This window comes from Nerophis lumbriciformis, linkage group LG06 (genome assembly GCF_033978685.3).
Source record: "Nerophis lumbriciformis linkage group LG06, RoL_Nlum_v2.1, whole genome shotgun sequence".
Taxonomy (NCBI): domain Eukaryota; kingdom Metazoa; phylum Chordata; class Actinopteri; order Syngnathiformes; family Syngnathidae; genus Nerophis; species Nerophis lumbriciformis.
In genome coordinates, this window is record NC_084553.2 from 39,807,919 (window position 1) to 39,831,426 (window position 23,508).

General features: G+C 40.2%; 1 protein-coding gene across 3 annotated transcripts; it reads right to left on the reverse strand.

Annotated features, from left to right (window-relative positions):
* Window positions 1–655: 655 nt before the first annotated feature.
* On the reverse strand, window positions 656–19,157 carry LOC133608789 (uncharacterized). Of its 3 annotated transcripts, none has more exons than XM_061964317.1 (8): window positions 19,068–19,157; window positions 7,555–7,677; window positions 3,909–4,025; window positions 3,789–3,845; window positions 3,549–3,719; window positions 1,716–1,829; window positions 1,573–1,641; window positions 656–920 (listed from the first exon to the last, which is right to left on the reverse strand). In XM_061964317.1, the coding sequence occupies exons 2-7, from the start codon at window positions 7,675–7,677 to the stop codon at window positions 1,594–1,596; spliced, it is 630 nt and encodes a 209-aa protein (XP_061820301.1). In that variant the 5' UTR covers window positions 19,068–19,157; the 3' UTR covers window positions 656–920; window positions 1,573–1,593. The 3 variants fall into 3 exon arrangements, with proteins under 3 accessions (XP_061820301.1, XP_061820302.1, XP_061820300.1); XM_061964318.1 differs by having other exon boundaries at window positions 656–1,033; XM_061964316.1 differs by having other exon boundaries at window positions 656–1,641.
* Between the last annotated feature and the right edge of the window lie 4,351 nt (window positions 19,158–23,508).

Here is a 23,508-nt window from a genome sequence, read left to right on the forward strand (position 1 = left end):
CTGCCTGTAGTCCAGACCTGTTTCCCATTGAAAATGTGTGGCGCATTATGAAGCCTAAAATACCACAACGGAGACCCCCGGACTGTTGAACAACTTAAGCTGTACATCAAGCAAGAATGGGAAAGAATTCCACCTGAGAAGCTTAAAAAATGTGTCTCCTCAGTTCCCAAACGTTTACTGAGTGTTGTTAAAAGGAAAGGCCATGTAACACAGTGGTGAACATGCCCTTTCCCAACTACTTTGGCACATGTTGCAGCCATGAAATTCTAAGTTAATTATTATTTGCAAAAAAAAAATAAAGTTTATGAGTTTGAACATCAAATATCTTGTCTTTGTAGTGCATTCAATTGGGTTGAAAAGGATTTGCAAATCATTGTATTCCGTTTATATTTACATCCAACACAATTTCCCAACTCATATGGAAACAGGATTTGTATAATTACCTGTATTGTTCATGTTGTACTGAGCAGCCAGACCGTTTCCTATGTCACAATGAGGTCCATTTGTGGTTCTATGGTTATCATCACGCTTTATCTTTATGTGCTGACATCCACCACCCTTATTTGAAACATTAAATACAATGTGAGTGCTTTAATTCATCAAAGTTGAGGAAGTAAAGTGGAATAAATGATGCAGCATACTTTTAATACACTGTTGTCACAAGACAGTTTATTTACATTTGAATACCAAATAACACTGCATACTTAGACTTAGACATACACAGTAAATATGTTTATACGGCAATAAGAAGCAGGATTTTGCAGAATAACACAATGCTTAACTTTTACATTCTACATTGTCAGAGAACACGACATATACAAGTTGACGCATTATTACATGAAAAGGTCCTGTTTCTTCACAGAGGTATTTCATGTGCCATCTTGTGTTCTCAGTGATGACAGTCCATCCCAAAACCATTCCTGTTATACAAGATATTAAAAAGCATTGTAAGACATTTTTCCTGTTCAGGGTCACGGGGGAACTGGAGCCTAGCCCGGCTGATTTTGGATGAGGGATGACATTATCCCCTGGCCTGGACACCAAAATATATTGAATAAAAAACATCACTTCTTTTTTCCATGCGCAGATTACAAAAAGGTTGTTTTTAATGTTCTACATAAAAATACAAACGTGTTCTACCATAACTATATTATGTAATTTCACACTCAACTCAAATATGATTTCATACAAGTATTATTTTATTAAAAAATAAATACATTAACAAAAGGTGAATTGGTTATTACCAACACTCTTATTAAATATTAATTAAATATTAGTCTTTTAAAACAGTTTTATATTGTGCAATCTTGTTATACTTTCATCCATTGAAAAAACAATCATGACTTAGTTATTTACAGTATTATTTAGCATTCTCATATATTTAAATAAGATATAAAATATATGTATTTTTTTATTGTAGATTTATTATCATTATTAGATAACCATTTTATAGTCAACCCGTGTATGACTTCATGAAGTTGTAGTAAATGAGTGGTACATTTTAAATATTATTGCTAGTATAAATTCAGGTGTAGTGTAATGAGTACAGTTCCGGTATATGGAATTACTCACTAAGATGAAATCTTGATGGTGTTATTGATCAGGTGTTTGAGCCTTGATGGTGGACAACACTACAGTGGCCTAAAAGCGGAGGACAAACATCATTGTTGTCGGTTGAAATGAATAGTGACGCATCAGCAGCCGTGTTTGTGTACCTGAGTCTTGGTGGAACGCAGAGCAGCTCCAGCCAGCACCGACATCACCAACACAATAATTAGACCAACAAACACATAGAATATGAAGATGGCTGCTGTTGTTATTCCAAGGGCCTACAAATAAACACAACAGGTTGGATTATTAGTTATTGATTGACAAAGTCACACAGGCAAACATAATATATTGTCTTGCTGGTAGTTTATGGAGGGCCTAGTGGGACAAAATTAAATGATTACTTGAATGTGTCATTAGTGAATCATAGTTAGAATTAATTAGGTAACTTGTGTTAAATATGTCATTCATTTACTTAATGTAAAGTGACATTTAATTATATAATCATTTAATGAATCATTGATTTAATCTTTTAATTATTTAATTAATTATTTCACAATTTCATCATGTATCTAATGATTTATTAATGACAGATTTAGGTAATTATTCAAAGATATATTCATGTATTTATTTTTGTCCCATAGTAGTTTCCAGTGGTGTGCAGCTGCATATGCAGGTATTACTAATGATGTGGCCTATAATTATTTATATACATACATTTATAATTTATAAAATGACATAAGCTAGAGCTACATTTTGTTATATTACAACAGAGAATTATTACAAGACTATTTTATTTTATTTGGGAATTTCAATCATTCTTTTGTTTTAGTTGAGTACTAATATAACAGCATTCTCTAATGACAACATTACAAGACTTCTATTTATTTTAGTATTGTCCTGATTTTGTAAAGGTGAATAGCAATTCTCATTCACTTAAAAAAAATAGTTATTAGGAATGTTTTAATTTTTTTAGTGCCATCATCAAACTAAATTCTAATTTTATATAATTTTCAAAGCATTATACGCTATTATGCATGTCCATTTTTCGTATCACTTATGTTATTGTTTTTTTTGTTATATTATTGTTCTTATCGTATTATTTTTATACGTTTTGCATTAATATTACATTAATAATACAAAATTATAATAAAAATGTATTGTACATTTTGGCTTTTATTCGTAAATACTGCTATCAGAAGTAACATATACATCTATTCTGTTCAATTACAACATATTACTTGAGTGCATAGCAGGACCATTCATGTTTTTAATGATGATTAATTATATATAACGATGAGGTGGCGACTTGTCCAGGGTGTACCCCGCCTTCCGCCCGATTGTAGCTGAGATAGGCTCCAGCGCCCCCCGCGACCCCAAAAGGGAATAAGCGGTAGAAAATGGATGGATGGATGGATAATTATATTTATTGTTCTTCCATTTTTGTTTGCATTCTTTATTTTTGTAAAATATATTTGTTGTTATTGCAGCACATCTAGAGTTAAACTCTGTCCATACCGAGACAATTATAAATACTAACAATACACGTATTACAGTATTAAAAGTGTACTATTTAATGTGTTCCTTTTATTTGTAATTATTTTTAATTCAACTTAATTATAATAACTTAATTCGAATTTTATATGGATATATATATATATATATATATATATATATATATATATATATATATATATATATATATATATATATATATATATATATATATATATATATATATGAAAAGGATACAGTTTTATTGTACTATATTTCACATGGCATGTGTTTATTTTTTCAAATGTAGCACAGTATTGTAATTGCAATTCATTGTAATTTTAGATAATCATTATGGCGTTACAGTTTCACAATTGGAGTACATTAATGTATTATATGAAATGATATATATTATAAGATCACACACCTAAACTGTGTGTATAGTTTGAATGCTAAAGCTCCATTTCCTATAAGTTTTTAAAGAAAATATTATAAAGAGGCATTACTTCAGCCTGTGACACCCATGTGTCGTCCTCAATAGTAGCAGTCGTGTTGTCCATGGCATAAATGTCAAAACTCCTCATATCATAATGGTTTTCAATGTTGGGAATGACGAAAAAAATCATCAAACTTGAGAATATGATTGTCACGATGCTGAGAGCCAAGGATGCTGTGACCTAAAAGTGGAAAAGATGGACAAGATGAAACCTTGACCTTTAAAATAAACTAACAAAAACTAATCTTACAGTTTTCTTGGTTGGGTTGTGCTCTGTGATGATATACAGAACGCCACATGCGATGAACTGCAAGGAGAAGAAGACAAGAACATCAAATGTGTCCTGGCAGTGCTTCACCTGTGACCTCACCTTTATTCCAGTGATGTATCCCAGCGGGGTGGTTCGCCACAAATGGTGAGCGGGATGATCTACTGCCATAATAATGGACGCAATGATGAAAGATACTCCCAAAATCACAACAGCCACCTGCAAATTACAGGGGACACCAACAGTGAACAATAAAGCAACAGTAAGTAAAAATTGGACCTTCCTCTTAGGGATGGGTAACGTTCACATTGGAACCGATACGATACCGATTCTCAGTACTTGGGAATCGATACCGCTACTCAACGGTACTCATTTTTGGTACTTTTGTTTGTTAATAAATATTGTTTATGATGATAACAAAGTTTTTTATTGTAACATTTAAAAATGAGTTGATTATCATATCTGCTGTCCAGGTGTTGTATCTTGTTTCATTATCACATTTCTGAGTATCAGTTGCAAGTCCAAGATGGCAGTAGTGTATAATTGATGGTGTGGTCGGTCATTTCAGTCGTTGTTGTCTGTTACACCATACAAAGTGGTAATACTGTAAGTATTGTACTAATTACGTACCAGCTGTTTGATTGTGACGTGACTCTTAGTTGTAGTTTTCATGAAATTAAAAAGTTAATCAGTAGCATGCAGAGGTGTGGACTCGAGTCACATGACTTGGACTCGAGTCAGACTCGAGTCATGAATTTGATGACTTTAGACTCGACTTGACAAAATGTAAAAAGACTTGCAACTCGACTTAGACTTTAACATCAATGACTTGTGACTTCACTTGGACTTGAGCCTTTTGAATTGACATGACTTGACATGACTTGCTACTTTCCCCAAAACCCATAGATGAAAAAGTTATTCGGGAGCGCTCCGTATTTTTCATCGTGTACTTGTCTATCAGCGTTGCGTGTGTCAGCTGGTGTGGTCTCAGTACAACAGCCAATCAAATTAGATCTACTTTGTTTTCATCACACAGCATTCATCCAATCAAATTGCAGGACAACCAACGAAGAAGACATGTCCAAACCACACGCCAGTGAACAAAAAATGATACCTAAAATAATTTTGTTTGGGTATAAAAATTACGAGGTGGTCAACACAAAACGGTTTGCAGTATGCAACACATGCGGTTCGAAAATTACTGATGGAGAGGCAACAACTTCCAACTTCGTCCGGCATTTGAAGTTGCACAAAGAACGGTAAGTTTTGAATGTAAGATAACGTTTATTGGCTAAGTAACGTGACTTTTATTTGCTGTGTAGTTAAATCAGTGAGGCTGTAAACTCACTGCTAACGTTATAACGTTATTGCAAACACGGGAATCTGTTGCAGTTCACTACCTATTCATACTTTTTGTTCAGTGATTTTTTTTAAGCAGGGTTACGTTAGTCAATATATCACACGTAACGTTAGACGGCGGTCAGCAGCACCGCGTATTTTAGCCACCTAAAAAAAGACAAAAATAGTAAAATAAAGATCAGTTAAAATGTATACTATATTATGAATATGTGTACCGTTTTAGCTAGCTTTCTGACATACTGTTGGTTGTTTACCTCAGTGGTCCCCAACCACCGGGCCGCGGCCCGGTACTGGTCCGTGGATCGATTGGTATCGGGCCGCATAAGAAATAATTTTTTTTTCTTTTCTTTTTTTAATTAAATCAACATAAAAAACACAAGATACACTTACAAGTAGTGCACCAACCCAAAACAACTCTCTCCCCCCTTTTGTTCTGGGCATTGAACATGAAGACTCTTCCTTCACTGTTACGAGTGGCCATGAGAGTCTTGGCAGTGCCTGCCTCCAGTGCTCCAGTGGAGCGAGTTTTCAGCCATGGTGGCATCATACTACGCCCCCATCGTGCACAAATGACTGACAGACTCTTGGCTAATTTGGTCTTTTGCAAATGCAATGCAGCATAGGGCCCTGACATATAAAAAGTACAACTTTTTTGTTATGTTCACGTATATGTCATGTTTTTTCAATGTTAACACTTTTGTACAAATAAGTACATTTGCACTTTATTTTTCAATGTGTTTGTTCTGTAAAGGAATGAGTTAATGTTTAAAATGACTGGTTAATAGTGCTATTATAAAGTGCAATGTCAGCACAATTTTCTTTCCTGCAATTTAAAATGCCTTGTTTTAATAAATAAATACAGCGTTTGAAAAGCATACACAATCTGTGTTAATATATTAGTCTGTGGTTAAAAGGACTTGAAAGGACTCGAAACTCAAAATGCAGGACTTAGGACTTGACTTGAGACTTTCCAGTCTTGACTTTGGACTTGACTCGGGGCTTGCCTGTCTTGACTCGGGACTTGACTCGGACTTGAGGGCAAAGACTTGAGACTTACTTGTGACTTGCAAAACAATGACTTGGTCCCACCTCTGGTAGCATGTCAATAGCAAAGCCAATGTGTATTAGCATCAAGCTGGTGCATTTGTGGAAAATAGGAGCCTTACTTAACTAATATTAGAGCTTTTTGGAGCCGTGTTGGCAAAAATAATCTTTCTCAGCTGTGGTCCGTATGGGCCGCGGCGTACTCGGTTGTATTGCCCTTTTTCACCCTGCGTGGCAGTAATGACAATATCAAACAAACAGAAGAAGTCTGGAGCTAAAGTCACAGAGAAGTTTAATAAGCGCAAAAATTATGACTAATGCGGTGAAGCTGTATTTGCATTGGCACTCTCACTTTTTTGATAGTTTATTTTAGAAACATATACAGTACAGGCCAAGCGTTTGGACACACCTTCTCATTCAGTGGGTTTTCTTTAGTTTCATGACTCTTTACATTGTAGATTGTCACTGAAGGCACCAAGACTATGAATGAACACATGTGGCGTTATGTACTTAACAAAAAAAGGTGAAATAACTGAAAACATGTTTTGTATTCTAGTTTCTTCAAAATAGCCACCCTTTGCTCTGATTACTGTTTTGCACACTCTTGGCATTCTCTTGATGAGCTGAAATGGTTTCCGTTTCGATGCCTTCAGTGACAATCTACAATGTAAATACTCATAAAAATAGAGAAAATGCATTGAAATGAGAAGGTGTGTCCAAACTTTTGGCTTGTACTGTATATTATTTTATTTATTCAGTTAGAATTCATCCATCTTAGCACTGCGTGAATTTCAAGTACATTTATTTTTCATCATTTTTAATGAGTCCCTTCTCTTGCTGTGTATTTGATTAGTATTTATTTTTGTAATCAGCCTGACCTTAACCTTGATCTTTGTGATTAAACATGGTTTCATATCATTTGACAAAGTGTATCCTGTTTAACTGCAATCAAGTAAGAATACGCTTCAAATCAAGAGTAAGATTACTAATTCAGTGTTAATATTTGATTGGGCCCCGGGCCCCGAAAGCCAAAAAGGTTAAGAACCCCTCCTGACCTCGAGGTAGTTTGGCTGAGTGCGCTGTAGTGCTGCTGGAGTGAGGGCCAAGTGTCGACGTGCAAAAAGCTTGCTGAGTTGGCAGCTGAGTTAGCAATGGGGTGTGATGTCATGCGCAACCAACTACCGAAACATGACACCGTTGGTTTTACGTAAATCGGTTCCCGATAGGACCTCGGTTGTGGTCGCCGCCAGAAAAGTACCGGATTCGGTACCCATCCCTACCTCCTGCAACACATCATGGTGATGTTTCAAAGATTGTGATCAGGTTTGGTTGTGTGATGTCTCACTCCAACACTCTGAGGTTGTGCCTTCATAAAGCGATGTAGAGGTTTACTTCCTCCCACTCTGTTGGCTTGAAGACTCTCATTGTTCCCAGCGGGAGGACTCGCAGAGAAGATCTCCACAGACATCTAAATGTGAACATGAAGTCTGATTTGTCAAAAACATTTTTTACAGTTTCCCTAACCCTTGACCAAGGTTCCTAGATAAGCAAACATCCCAAAAAAACCAAACAGTTTGAGAGAAAAGTGCTGCTCAATGGAAGATGGATTGTTCAACGAGTGATGACGCTTGCTCTCGGAACAAAGTTACACAAAAGTCACTTTATCCGTGGTTGTTGGTCCAAAGTTAATTTGGATTTTGACAAAATGAAGGCAATCATTGTTTTGGGTCGTTCTGTATTTTCTGCCGTCTGGTCACTAAACATTGCATGAATGCAGCGGCAAAGTGCATCAAATTGCCCCCAAATTATATTTTGACGAAATAAAAGCATTTGTTTTATTGCAAGAGCCGTGGAGTATGTTTAGAACTATATTTACACTTATTATTTTGGTCTAATTCATCAGTAAAACTGACGTCTGAATGACTACTCAGTGGCCTAGTGGTTAGAGTGTCCGCCCTGAGATCGGTAGGTTGTGGGTTCAAACCCCGGCCGAGTCATACCAAAGACTATAAAAATGGGACCCATTACCTCCCTGCTTGGCACTCAGTATCAAGGGTTGGAATTGGGGGTTAAATCACCAAAAATGATTCCCGGGCGCGGCCACCGCTGCTGCCCACTGCTCCCCTCACCTCCCAGGGGGTGATCAAGGGTGATGGGTTAAATGCAGAGAATAATTTCGCCACACCTAGTGTGTGTGTGACAATCATTGGTACTTTAACTTTAACTTTTAACTTTAACTTTTAACTGCAATTGGGTACTTCTGGTTTATGTGAGCCATGAACGTGAAGGGATTCATGTGTATATATGGGAGTTAGTTTTTATTTTAAGCAAAGTACATTTTTACTTGTTTTTGTTAAATAATACAAATATATAACAAATAAGAATTGAAAGTGGTTATTTCTTCAACTGTGTATTACAGTTTCACCTTTTTCGCATCAATAAAACTGTAAAACGAGAGAGGTTTCTTCAAAGTCGTGATGTAGGGGATGAGTTGAGCTGACTGTCCAAACATAGCGAAGGCAGTTTTATACTATTCCATTTATTATCTACATTTCGGCCAGTAGGTGCTCGGTGTGTGTGTGTATTAGTGCTGTCCCGATACCAATATTTTGGTACCAGTACCAAAAGTATTTTGCTACTTTTTGGTACTTTTCTAAATAAAGGTGACCACAAAAATGTCATTATTGGCTTAGGGTACATTAAACATCTGTTTCTTATTGCAATTTTGTCCTTAAATAAAATAGTGAACATACAAGACAACTTGTCTTTTAGTAGTAAGTAAACAAACAAAGGCTCCTAATTTAGCTGCTGACATATGCAGTAACATATTGTGTCATTAATCATTCTATTATTTTGTCAAAATTATTAAGGACAAGTGGTAGAAAATGAATTATTAATCTACTTGTTCATTTACTGTTAATATCTGCTTACTTTCTCTTTTAACATGTTCTATCTACATTTCTGTTCAAATGTAATAATCACTTATTCTTCTGTTGTTTGATGCTTTACATTAGTTTTGGATGATACCACAAATTTGGGTTTCAATCCGATACCAAGTAGTTACAGGATCATACATTGGTCATATTCATATTCACAAGTCCTCATGTGTCCAGGGACATATTTCCTGAGTTTATAAACATAATATAAATTTAAAATTTTTTTGTGATGTTAAAAAATATCGATGTAATCATAGTAGTATCGACTAGATATGCTCTTGTACGTGGTATCATTACAGTGGATGTTAGGTGTAGATCCACCCATGGCGTTTGTTTATATTGTAGCGTCCTGGAAGAATTGGTGCTGCAGGGAATGTTTGTCGTTTTGTTTAAAGTTAAAGTTAAAGTACCAATGATTGTCACACACACACTAGGTGTTGCGAAATTATTCTCTGCATTTGACCCATCACCCTTGATCACCCCCTGGGAGGTGAGGGGAGCAGTAGGCAGCAGCGATGGCCGCGCCCGGGAATCATTTTTGGTGATTTAACCCCCAATTCCAACCCTTGATGCTGAGTGCCAAGCAGGGAGGTAATGGGTCCCGTTTTTATAGTCTTTGGTATGACTCGGCCGGGGTTTGAACTCTGACCTACCGATCTCAGGGCGGACACTCTAACCACTAGGCCACTGAGTAGGTGTGATGTCATTGAAATCTTGGTTAGACTTTATTAATTATAGACTATATGATTTGTGACTTTTTTAATATGTAAATAGGACCAAACTCGCCACAAAATTACCAACAACAAGACTGAATATTTAAAAAATTATTGTAAAGATGGAATGTTGCCAACAATCCCACGTGGGTGCTCGGCATTGTCCGTGGGTGCTCGGGCCCCGAAGCACCCACGGGATCGGCGTCTATGCTTTTTATTAATAATAATAATAATAATAATGGATTAGATTTTATATCGCATTTTTCTATTTTTAGATACTCAAAGCGCTCTCAGAGAAGTGGGAACCCATCATTCATTCACACCTGGTGGTGGTAAGCATACTTGCCAACCTTGAGACCTCCGATTTCGGGAGGTGTGTGTGGGGGTTGGGGGGCGGGGGCGTGGTTAAAAGGGGACGAGTATATTTACAGCATTCACCAAGTCAAGTATTTCATATGTGAAATAGACTTAGACTTAGACTTAGACAAATTTTAATGATCCACAAGGGAAATTGTTCAACACAGTAGCTCAGTTAGAATGATGGAAAGTGTAAGGATGGAAAGGACAATGCAGGTATAAATAGACTAATCTAGCGATAAAAAATCTAACATATAAACGAATATATACATAATATGTGTACAGTATATTATATATACAGATATATTATATTATGTCTATAACATATATACAATATATAGCAATGACCATGTACAACATTACAGTATATGTGACAGCAGCAGCATAAAATAGAGAGTAGATCCAGCAGAAAATACAAACCCCGTTTCCATATTGTTGGGAAATTGTGTTAGATGTAAATATAAACGGAATACAATGATTTGCAAATCCTTTTCAACCCATATTCAGTTGAATATGCTACAAAGACAACATATTTGATGTTCAAACTGATAAAAACATTTTTTTTTGCAAATAATCATTAACTTTAGAATTTGATGCCAGCAACACGTGACAAAGAAGTTGGGAAAGGTGGCAATAAATATTGATAAAGTTGAGGAATACTCATCAAACACTTATTTGGAACATACCACAGGTGAACAGGCAAATTGGGAACTGGTGGGTGCCATGATTGGGTATAAAAGTAGATTCCATGAAATCAGAAGTCATTCACAAAGAAGGATGGGGCGAGGGTCACCACTTTGACAACAAATGTGTGAGCAAATTGTTGAACAGTTTAAGAAAAACCTAAGGAATTTAGGGATTTCACCATCTACGGTCCGTAATATCATCAAAGGGTTCAGAGAATCTGGAGAAATCACTGCACGTAAGCAGCTAAGCCCGTGACCTTCGATCCCTCAGGCTGACTGCATCAACAAGCGACATCAGTGTGTAAAGGATATCACCACATGGGCTCAGGAACATTTCAGAAACCCACTGTCAGTAACTACAGTTGGTCGCTACATCTGAAAGTGCAAGTTAAAACTCTCCTACGCAAGGCAAAAAACGTTTATCAACTACACCCAGAAACGCTGTCGGCTTCGCTGGGCCTGAGCTCATCTAAGATGGACTGATACAAAGTGGAAAAGTGTTTTGTGGTCTGACGAGTCCACATTTCAAATTGTTTTTGGAAACTGTGGACGTCGTGTCCTCCGGACCAAAGAGGAAAAGAACCATCCGGATTATTATAGGCGCAAAGTTGAAAAGCCAGCATCTGTGATGGTATGGGGGTGTATTAGTGCCCAAGACATGGGTAACTTACACATCTGTGAAGGCGCCATTAATGCTGAAAGGTACATACAGGTTTTGCCATCCAAGCATATGTTGCCATCCAAGCAACGTTACCATGGACGCCCCTGCTTATTTCAGCAAGACAATGCCAAGCCACGTGTTACATCAACGTGGCTTCATAGTAAAAGAGTGCGGGTACTAGACTGGCCTGCCTGTAGTCCAGACCTGTCTCCCATTGAAAATGTGTGGCGCATTATGAAGCCTAAAATACCACAACGGAGACCCCCGGACTGTTGAACAACTTAAGCTGTACATCAAGCAAGAATGGGGAAGAATACCACCTGAGAAGATTAAAAAATGTGTCTCCTCAGTTTCCAAACGTTTACTGAGTGTTGTTAAAAGGAAAGGCCATGTAACACAGTGGTGAACATGCCCTTTCCCAACTACTTTGGCACGTGTTGCAGCCATGAAATTCTGAGTTAATTATTATTTTACCATTACCATCCATTCATCTTCTTCCGCTTATCCGAGGTCGGGTCGCGGGGGCAGCAGCTCAAGCAGGGAAGCCCAGACTTCCCTCTCCCCAGCCACCTCGTCCAGCTCCTCCCGGGGGATCCCGAGGCGTTCCCAGGCCAGCCGGGAGAGATAGTCTTCCCAGCGTGTCCTGGGTCTTCCCCGTGGCCTCCTACCGGTCGGACGTGCCCGAAACACCTTCCTAGGGAGGCGTTCGGGTGGCATCCTGACCAGATGCCCGAACCACCTCATCTGGCTCCTCTCGATGTAGAGGAGCAGCGGCTTTACTTTGAGCTCCCCCCGAATGACAGAGCTTCTCACCCTATCTCTAAGGGAGAGCCCCGCCACTCGGCGGAGGAAACTCATTTCGGCCGCTTGTACCCGTGATCTTGTCCTTTCGGTCATAACCCAAAGCTCATGACCATAGGTGAGGATGGGAACGTAGATCGACCGGTAAATCGAGAGCTTTGCCTTCCGGCTCAGCTCCTTCTTCACCACAACGGATCGATACAGCGTCCGCATTACTGAAGACGCCGCACCGATCCGCCTGTCGATCTCACGATCCACTCTTCTCCCACTCGTGAACAAGACTCCGAGGTACTTGAACTCCTCCACTTGGGGCAAGATCTCCTCCCCAACCCGGAGATGGCACTCCACCCTTTTCCGGGAGAGAACCATGGACTCGGACTTGGAGGTGCTGATTCCCATCCCAGTCGCTTCACACTCGGCTGCGAACCGATCCAGTGAGAGCTGAAGATCTTGGCCGGAGGAAGCCATCAGGACCACATCATCTGCAAATAGCAGTGACCTAATCCTGCAGCCACCAAACCAGATCCCCTCAACGCCCTGACTGCGCCTAGAAATTCTGTCCATAAAGGTTATGAACAGAATCGGTGACAAAGGGCAGCCTTGGCGGAGTCCAACCCTCACTGGAAACGTGTCCGACTTACTGCCGGCAATGCGGACCAAGCTCTGACACTGATTATACAGGGAGCGAACTGCCACAATAAGACAGTCCGTTACCCCATACTCTCTGAGCACTCTCCACAGGACTTCCCGGGGTACACGGTCGAATGCCTTCTCCAAGTCCACAAAGCACATGTAGACTGGTTGGGCAAACTCCCATGCACCCTCAAGGACCCTGCCGAGAGTATAGAGCTGGTCCACAGTTCCACGACCAGGACGAAAACCACACTGTTCCTCCTGAATCCGAGGTTCGACTATACGGCGTAGCCTCCTCTCCAGTACACCTGAATAGACCTTACCGGGAAGGCTGAGGAGTGTGATCCCACGATAGTTGGAACACACCCTCCGGTTCCCCTTCTTAAAGAGAGGAACCACCACCCCGGTCTGCCAATCCAGAGGTACCGCCCCCGATGTCCACGCGATGTTGCAGAGTCTTGTCAACCAAGACAGCCCCACAACATCCAGAGCCTTAAGGAACTCCGGGCGGGTCTCATCCACCCCCGGGGCCTTGCCACCGAGGAGCTTTTTAACTACCTCGGCAACCTCAGCCCCAGAAATAGGAGAGCCCACCACAGATTCCCCAGGCCCTGCTTCCTCATAGGAAGACGTGCTGGTAGGATTGAGGAGGTCTTCGAAGTATTCCCTCCACCGATCCACAACATCCGCAGTCGAGGTCAGCAGAGCACCATCCCCACCATACACGGTGTTGACACTGCACTGCTTCCCCTTCCTGAGGCGGCGGATGGTGGTCCAGAATTGCTTCGAAGCCGTCCGGAAGTCTTTTTCCATGGCCTCCCCGAACTCCTCCCATGTCCGAGTTTTTGCCTCCGCGACCGCTGAAGCCGCACACCGCTTGGCCTGTCGGTACCTGTCTGCTGCCTCAGGAGTCCCATGAGCCAAAAGAACCCGATAGGACTCCTTCTTCAGCCTGACGGCATCCCTCACTGCCGGCGTCCACCAACGGGTTCTAGGATTACCGCCACGACAGGCACCAACTACCTTGCGGCCACAGCTCCAATCGGCCGCCTCGACAATAGAGGTACGGAACATCGTCCACTCGGACTCAATGTCCAGCACCTCCCTCGTGACATGTTCAAAGTTCTTCCGGAGGTGGGAATTGAAACTCTCTCTGACAGGAGACTCTGCCAGGCGTTCCCAGCAAACCCTCACAATGCGTTTGGGCCTGCCAGGTCTGTCCGGCATCCTCCCCCACCATCGCAGCCAACTCACCACCAGGTGGTGATCGGTAGAAAGCTCCGCCCCTCTCTTCACCCGAGTGTCCAAAACATGAGGCCGCAAATCCGATGACACAACTACAAAGTCGATCATGGAACTGCGGCCTAGGGTGTCCTGGTGCCAAGTGCACATATGGACACCCTTATGTTTGAACATGGTGTTTGTTATCGACAATCTGTGACGAGCACAAAAGTCCAATAACAGAACACCACTCGGGTTCAGATTCGGGCGGCCATTCTTCCCAATCACACCTCTCCAGGTTTCACTGTCGCTGCCAACATGAGCGTTGAAGTCCCCCAGTAGAACAAGGGAATCACCCGGGGGAGCACTCTCCAGTACTCCCTCGAGTGAATCCAAAAAGGGTGGGTACTCTGAGCTGCCGTTTGGCGCGTAAACGCAAACAACAGTCAGGACCCGTCCCCCCACCCGAAGGCGGAGGGAAGCTACCCTCTCGTCCACCGGGTTGAACTCCAACGTGCAGGCTTTGAGCCGAGGGGCAACAAGAATTGCCACCCCAGCCCGTCGCCTCTCACTGCCGGCAACGCCAGAGTGGAAGAGAGTCCAGCCCCTCTCAAGAGAAGTGGTTCCAGAGCCCTTGCTGTGCGTCGAAGTGAGTCCGACTATATCTAGCCGGAACTTCTCCACCTCACGCACTAGCTCAGGCTCCTTCCCCCCCCAGCGAAGTGACGTTCCACGTCCCAAGAGCCAGCTTATGTAGCCGAGGATCGGACCGCCAAGTGCCCTGCCCTCGGCTGCCGCCCAGCTCACACTGCGCCCGACCTCTATGGCCCCTGCTATGGGTGGTGAGCCCATTGGAGGGGGGACCCACGTTGCCTCTTCGGGCTGTGCCCGGCCGGGCCCCATGGGGACAGGCCCGGCCACCAGGCGCTCGCCATCGTGCCCCACCTCCGGGCCTGACTCCAGAGGGGGGCCCCGGTGACCCGCGTCCGGGCGAGGGAAATCTGGGTCCTTGGTTTGTGTTCTTGATCGAGGTCTTCGAGCTGCTCTCTGTCTGATCCCTCACCTAGGACCAGTTTGCCTTGGGAGACCCTACCAGGGGGCATAGAAACCCCCGGACAACATAGTTCCTAGGATCATTGGGACACGCAAACTCCTCTACCACGGTAAGGTGGCAGCTCAGAGAGGAGTAATTATTATTTGCAAAAAAAAAAAGTTTATGAGTTTGAACATCAAATATCTTGTCTTTGTATTGCATTCAATTGAATATGGGTTGAAAAGGATTTGCAAATCATTGTATTCCGTTTATATTTACATCCAACACAATTTCCCAACTCATATGGAAACGGGGTTTGTAAATCTGCCCTTGAATGTAAGTTTTTACTGCGATCCACTTATGCACTTTGACATTTTTTCACTATGCATTTTGACATTTTTTCACACTTTTAATCTTGCTGTACATGTCACATGTTGCAATGACAATTAAACATCTATTTATCCGGAGCAGGGGTGTCAAACGGGGTGGATTTGGCCCATGAACAGGTTTTATCCGGCCCGTGAGAGGAGTTTGCTAAATATAAAAATGAGCTGAAATTTTTGAATGAAAGAAACTGTTGTTCTAAATGTGTCCACTGGATGTCACAATAGTAATTGTTTGTATCCCCCGCTGCAAGAGCTGCATGACTTCAGACGGAGTGGAGCTATGTACCGTGTTTAGAGGCAAGACTTGGGACACTGCGTACTTATTAGTGATAGTATACGAAATGTATCAATATTAGTAACAATTTGCTACATAGCAGTGATTTAAAATCCCTCATTGACATTATCATTAGACATTTATAAAAAAAAACACAAAAAAAAGAACAATAGTGTCACAGTGGCTTACACTTGCATCGCATCTCATAAGCTTGACAACACACTGTGTCCAATATTTTCACAAAGACAAAATAAGTCAAATTTTTGGTTCATTTAATAGTTAAAACAAATTTACATTATTGCAATCAGTTGATAAAACATTGTCCTTTACAATTATAAAAGCTTTTTACAAAAATCTACTACTCTGCTTGCATGTCAGCAGACTGGGGTAGATCTTGCTGAAATCCTATGTTTTGAAATAATAGAGAATTGTTTTGAATCGGAAAAATATCGTTTTTTAATCGAAAATCGCGTTGAATCAAAAAAAATCGATTTATAATCGAATCGTGAGCCCAAGAATCGATATTGAATCGAATCGTGGGACACCCAAAGATTCGCAGCCCTAATATTTTTTAAGAGTGTAAAAATCCACTTAAATCATATTTTAATACATTTTTCTTGATTGCTTATATACAGTATTTGTCTCTTAACCATTCAAAATATGTCCAAATCTGATTAATGTTTAATTTGTGGAGCCCTCAGATGTAAAGACATGATATGCCTCCAATCTTTACTTCTCTAAATACCGTAAGTGTCAAATGAAGTAAAGTTGTGGCGAGCAGTAACGTCTTGGTGATGATAAATGGTTTAAATTAGAGGTGGGGGAAATATTCGATTTTTAGATGCATCGCAATTGGGACATGGACAATTATAGAATCGATTAGTAAACGTCAATAATCGATATATTTATTGTAAATAAAGTAATGCAGACAGTTCTAAAATGTGTCTGACTGCAGCGAGCCACCTCACAGAGAGATCCGACCAGCACTTTTATTATCTGGAACTTATGGTCTAGTTTTGCACACATTTTCATTAATTTAATAAATGTGGGAATTAATTCAACTGTTTCTTATGCCAAACAATTTTTTTTAAAGTTGCAAGTCATAAACACTTATTTAGTGAAACGAAAAAAAAGGAAAATTGCATCAATATACATAAATTAAAGGGGAACATTATCACAATTTCAGAATGGTTAAAACCATTAAAAATCAGTTCCCAGTGGCTTATTTTATTTTTCAAAGTTTTTTTCAAAATTTTACCCATCCCTAAAAAAAGCTTCAAAGTGCCTGATTTTAACCATCGTTATATACACCCGTCCATTTTCCTGTGACGTCACATAGTGAAGCCAACACAAACAAACATGGCGCATAGAACAGCAAGCAATAGCGACATTAGCTCGGATTCAGACTCGGATTTCAGCGGCTTAAGCGATTCAACAGATTACGCATGTATTGAAACGGATGGTTGTAGTGTGGAGGCAGGTAGCGAAAACGAAATTGAAGAAGAAACTGAAGCTATTGAGCCATATCGGTTTGAACCGTATGCAAGCGAAACCGACGAAAACGACACGACAGCCAGCGACACGGGAGAAAGCGAGGACGAATTCGTCAATCGCCTTCTAACTAACGATTGGTATGTGTTTGTTTGGCATTAAAGGAAACTAACAACTATGAACTAGGTTTACAGCATATGAAATACATTTGGCAACAACATGCACTTTGAGAGTGCAGACAGCCCAATTTTCATCAATTAATATATTCTGTAGACATTCCCTCATCCGCTATCTTTTCCTGAAAGCTGATCTGTCCAGTTTTGGAGTTGATGTCAGCAGGCCGGGGAAGCGAGGGTCGATATTCTTCTCTTGATCATCTTCGGTGGCATAAGGGACGGTGTGAGCCAAGACATCCAGGGGGTTTAGCTCGCTCGTCTGCGGGAACAAACTGCCGCCATTGCTTGCCGTGTTACCGAGGTCTTTTGTCCCTGAATTGCTCACACACTCCGGCAGATTCAATGGGGGTCTGGCGGCAGATTTCTTTGACTTTATCGTTGGAAATGCATCTGCTTTGAGTGTCGCAGGACATCCACACATTCTTGCCATCTCTGTCGTAGCATAGCTTTCGTCGGTAAAGTGTGCGGAACAAACGTCCAATTTCTTGCCACTTTCGCATCTTTGGGCCACTGGTGCAACTTGAATCCGTCCCTGTTCGTGTTGTTACACCCTCCGACAACACACCGACGAGGCATGATGTCTCCAAGGTACGGAAAACAGTCGAAAAAAACGGAAAATAACAGAGCTGATTTGACTCGGTGTTTGTAATGTGTTTGAGAAAAGGGCGGATTGCTTCCCGATGTGACGTCACATTGTGACGTCATCGCTCCGAGAGCCAATAATAGAAAGGTGTTTAATTCGCCAAAATTCACCCATTTAGAGTTCGGAAATCGGTTAAAAAAATATATGGTCTTTTTTCTGCAACATCAAGGTATATATTGACGCTTACATAGGTCTGGTGATAATGTTCCCCTCTAAAGATGCATCAAGAATCGATTTTTAAGCAAATCGTAAGGTGCCCAAACATTCCCACCTCTAGTTTAAATCATTAAAGAAATATTTTTCTCAAGAGTGTATAAATTCACTCCATCCCATTTCAAGTATTTTTTTCAGGATTGCTTATATATTTGTCTCTAAACCTATCATAATATACCCGAATTTGCACTGAATCAGGTAAATAAAGAGTAGCCCGCCTAAAACCCAAAAGTGCCCGGATGTGACTATAGGTCACTTATGCAGAACTGGAAAAAACAACAACATTTTATAGGATATTATTTGATTTTGAAAGTTTAGAGTCAGGATTGTGCAATCAGTGCACAACAAAGATGACGTCATAAAGTAACATGTTTCTCATTTAGAGACTTTGCTGGGTTGTGAACGCTCAACACTCACAAAACACACGTTTACTTTTAAAACCACAAGAGTTTGCATATCAACATTAATCTACTCAGCAGCATCACCTTTGACGCGTTCTAGAACATTCTAAAAGATGCCAGTTTGTCTCCCAATGCAAACTTTCGTCAACCCTTAGCTTGAAAAAAGTAAAAAGTCAACAAAGCAGTGAAAAAAAACAAGCTAAAAAAGGAGAAAAAGAAAAGAGGACTCCAACCTTTTTTTTCCCAGAGCAGCAACACTGCACCCTTCCTCTTCTTGTAGTGACTCCTCCTCCTCTTCCTCCTTTTCATCCTCTTCCTCCTTCTTGTTGACCTGCTGTGTGCTTCGTAGACGATCTGTTCTTTTGGAACACACTCAGACCTCTGTGGTCACAATCTCGTCTTATTTTCCCCACAACTGAAGGGACATCGGATAATTTTGTTGCACAGAGAAGCTTTTCTATTCCTAAGGAGTGTCGGACATTTTGGGAGGGGATGACTTCATGTGCACAGAATGAGTAATTGACTCATTAAGATGTCTTCTAGCAAGTCACTCACTTCTGTCCTTTTCTCTTGTACTAACTGAAAAATGGTATAGTTTGTGATTTGCCATTAAAAAACTAGGGTTCCTTTGACAAAAAGGGCATGAAACAATACAACAGTAATAAAAAACATTTTATGAGAGATGGGATTTACAGCTCTTTCAAGGGAGCCGGATATTGAGGAGCCTTCTCTTATAAAAAAAACGTTGAAAAGACTTCGATACCAGTGTGACCTCGAGGAACATGCTTTTTTTTTACCCGACTAGAATATGATGAAGCGCACGTAGCGCTTGGCTTCACTGTGACTACAATGGTAGATAAGGAAATACCTTGTTGTTTTCTTTCATATAAATAGGAGTACAATTTTATGCAGAGGTGTACTTATTACAATTTTATTGACAAATCCATCCATGATAATATTTATAGTCGGTGGAGTGTAAAAATCCACTCCATCCCATTTCAAATATTTTTTCATGATCACTCTTATATTTGCCTCTAAACCAGGGGTGTCAAACTCATTTTAGATCGGAGGGGCTACATGGAGAAAACTCTACTCCCAAATGGGCCGGACTGGTAAAATCACGGCACGATAACTTGAAAATAAAGACAACTTCAGATTGTTTTCTTTGTTTAAAAACAGAACAGCACATTCTGAAAATGTACAAATCATAATGTTGTTGTTGTTTTTTTTCACACTTACATGAAGGGATGTCCGATAATGGCTATTTGCCGATATCCGATATTGTCCAACTCTTTAATTACCAATACCGATATCAACCGATACCGATATCAACCGATACTGATATATACAGTCGTGGAATTAACACATTATTATGCCTAATCTGGACAACCAGGTATGGTGAAGATAAGGTCCTTTTTTTAAATATTAATACAATAAAATAAGATCAATAAATTAAAAACATTTTCTTGAATAGAAAATAAAGTAAAACAAGTAAAAACAGTTACATAGAAACTAGTAATTAATGAAAATTAGTAAAATTAACTGTTAAAGGTTAGTACTATTAGTGGACCAGCAGCATGCACAATCATGTGTGCTTACGGACTGTATCCCTTGCAGACTGTATTGCTATATATTGATATATAATGTAGGAACCAGAATATTAATAACAGAAAGAAACAACCCTTTTGTGTGAATGGGGGAGGGAGGTTTTTTGGGTTGGTGCAATAATTGTAAGTGTATCTTGTGTTTTTTATGTTGATTTAATTTAAAAAAAAACAACAACAAAATTAAACGATACCGATAATTTAAAAAAAACGATACCGATAATTTCCGATATTACATTTTAAAGCATTTATCGGCCGATAATATCGGCAGGCCGATATTATCGGACATCTCTATTTACATTTATTCTATCTTTGCTAAGTGAAGTGAAGTGAATTATATTTATATAGTGCTTTTTCTCTAGTGACTCAAAGCGCTTTACATAGTGAAACCCAATATCTAAGTTACATTTAAACCAGTGTGGGTGGCACTGGGAGCAGGTGGGTAAAGTGTCTTGCCCAAGGACACAACGGCAGTGACTAGGATGGCGGAAGCGATTATCGAACCTGCAACCCTCAAGTTGCTGGCACGGCCACTCTACCAACCGAGTTATACCGCTCGGTTGGTAGAGTGATTATGCATGATAATATATCATATTATCATGCATAACATGATAATACGTGATAATAATATTATCATATATAATATATAATATTATCACGTAAAAATTATTTGTTGTTATTTAAATTTTCTAAATAAATTATGTGATAATATTCATCAGTCAATTCATTGGTGTTAATTTTCAATCTATCAAGATAAAAAAATATCAAAATCAAATTACAAGATGTTATTTATGTAGTTTGATCATTTTCCTGACTGATGTACTAACATCATGTGGTTTATTTTATTTTTTTACATATGTAGCATCATCGACTAAGATACAAAGAATTGCTATTGCAACATCTAGTGGACACATTTAGAACAGCAGTTTCGTTCGTTCAAAAATTTCAGGTAATTTTTTATACTTAGCAAACTCATGCCGCGGGCCGGATAAAACCTGTTCGGCCCGCGGGCCGTACATTTGACACCTCTGTTCTAAACCTTTCAAAATAAGCCTAAATCAGGTTAATAAACAGTAGCCTAATGGGACTCTAGACCAGAGCTGGGCAAATATTTAAACTCGGAGGCCACATTGAGAGAAAGAAATGTGTCTGGGGGGCCAATGTGCATGTGTGTATAAATATGTACACATTTAGCTGTAAAAATATGCTCTACAGCATGTGTGTTTGCATCCCTTTTTTTCAGGAACACTAATACCAAAAGTCACAATGTCCGATAGAATTCTAAAATCAGACCACCTCAAGAAAAAAGGGAATTAAATTTTACAGTTTTTACTGAATGGGACACCCAAAATGTACATGAACATAAAGAAAGTGGGATTTACAATATTAACTATGAATAATAAAACACTGAATATTAACAACATATGAACATCGCTCCTCTTTTACTTCTCAGACCAGCTCCTCGATAGTTGTGTATCTTTTACAATCAAGCAAAACACAACAAAAATGTAACAAACAGCAAAATATGAACGCAAAGGGTAATAAACACCTACAATATGATATATTATCACGTCAGAATCTGCTTCCGCATTTGTTTCTGACACACGCGTTTCGGGCTGGCTGCTCTGAAAACAAACCCCGCCCACTCTGCTTTGTTCCTCGTCTGAGCTGCTGTGACATACATTACCGTAATAACTCGTATAACACTCAAAAGCTCAGATTTCAAGCATTGAAATACTTTCTATAGTTCAAAACTTACGGTCATTTAAAAACAGCACTGCACATATTAATGGCAGTAGCAGTTTTTATGTCAAAGGTCTAAAAAAAATTATGTAGAACGTCTGGCGGGCCGGATTGAAAAACTTAACGGGCCGCAGGCCGTATTTTGCCCAGGTCAGCTCTAGAGCATCGCTTGAAACCCAAAAGCGCCCGGATGGGCCTCTTGGTCACGTGATCGCAACCCACCTATAGGCAGTAGCGGTGGATGCAGCATCTCTATATAAGATATCTACAGTCTGGTATCAACTACACCTTTCCTCTTGTTCGGCTCCCAGTCCCAGACCATAGTCGAGGAGCGCAGGGGATGGGAGACTTTCCCTCCAGGACAGATGTATTTGTCGGGGGTAACACCTTTCACTTTACTCCACAATGGGTCTGCTAAGGTCTGCTTTCGGGTCAGAATGACTAAGTCGCCAATTCGTGACAATTTGGTTGCTTTATTATTTCCGCAGGACACAACCAGGCAGTCGCTACTACTGCTGCATGCTACCGCTCCATCTCCTCACTCTTACACTCACTCACTGACACGCTGCCATTCTTAAAGACACACACATAAACTACTCTCATAACACTAAAGTGGTTGCGCTGTTTTTCGGTCTCGCTGTGGATTCTCTGCATGGAGTAAAAAGAGAAACTATGATATCTTTATATATCAACCCAATACCTTCTCAAACTACTGTGTAATGTTTAAAAGCTTAAACACTACTGCTATCTAGTGTCTCAAATCTGCAAATACATTCAAATCTACTTGATTTTATTACGTTAGTAATAAAATATATCTTATTACCGTGCTCATCCTACCTGGCTACCAGACACTCTCTCCACTGATAAATAGCACCGTTGGTAAGTTGGATATTATTTTACTGTATTTATTGGCTGGCTTAAATAAGTTCAAAAGTATCAATAATTATCGATATCGATCAATATAAAAAACCTTTATCGTGATATAATTTTCCGCCATGTCGCCCAGCCCTGGGCCTGGCATTGTCATGCTACAACATGAGGTGATGGTCTCTGGTGAATGGCACAACAATGGGCCTCAGATCTCTTCACAGTATCTCTGTGCATTCAAAATGCCATCAATAAAATGCATTTGTTCTTTGTACATAACATACGCCTGCCCATACCATAACCCCACCCCCACCATGGACCGCTCGATTCACAACGTTGACATCAGCAAACCGCTCTCCTACACGTCGCCACACACGCTGTCTGCCATCTGCCCTGAACAGTGAAAACCAGGATTCATCCGTGAAGAGAACACCTCTCCATCGTGCCAGACGCCATCGAA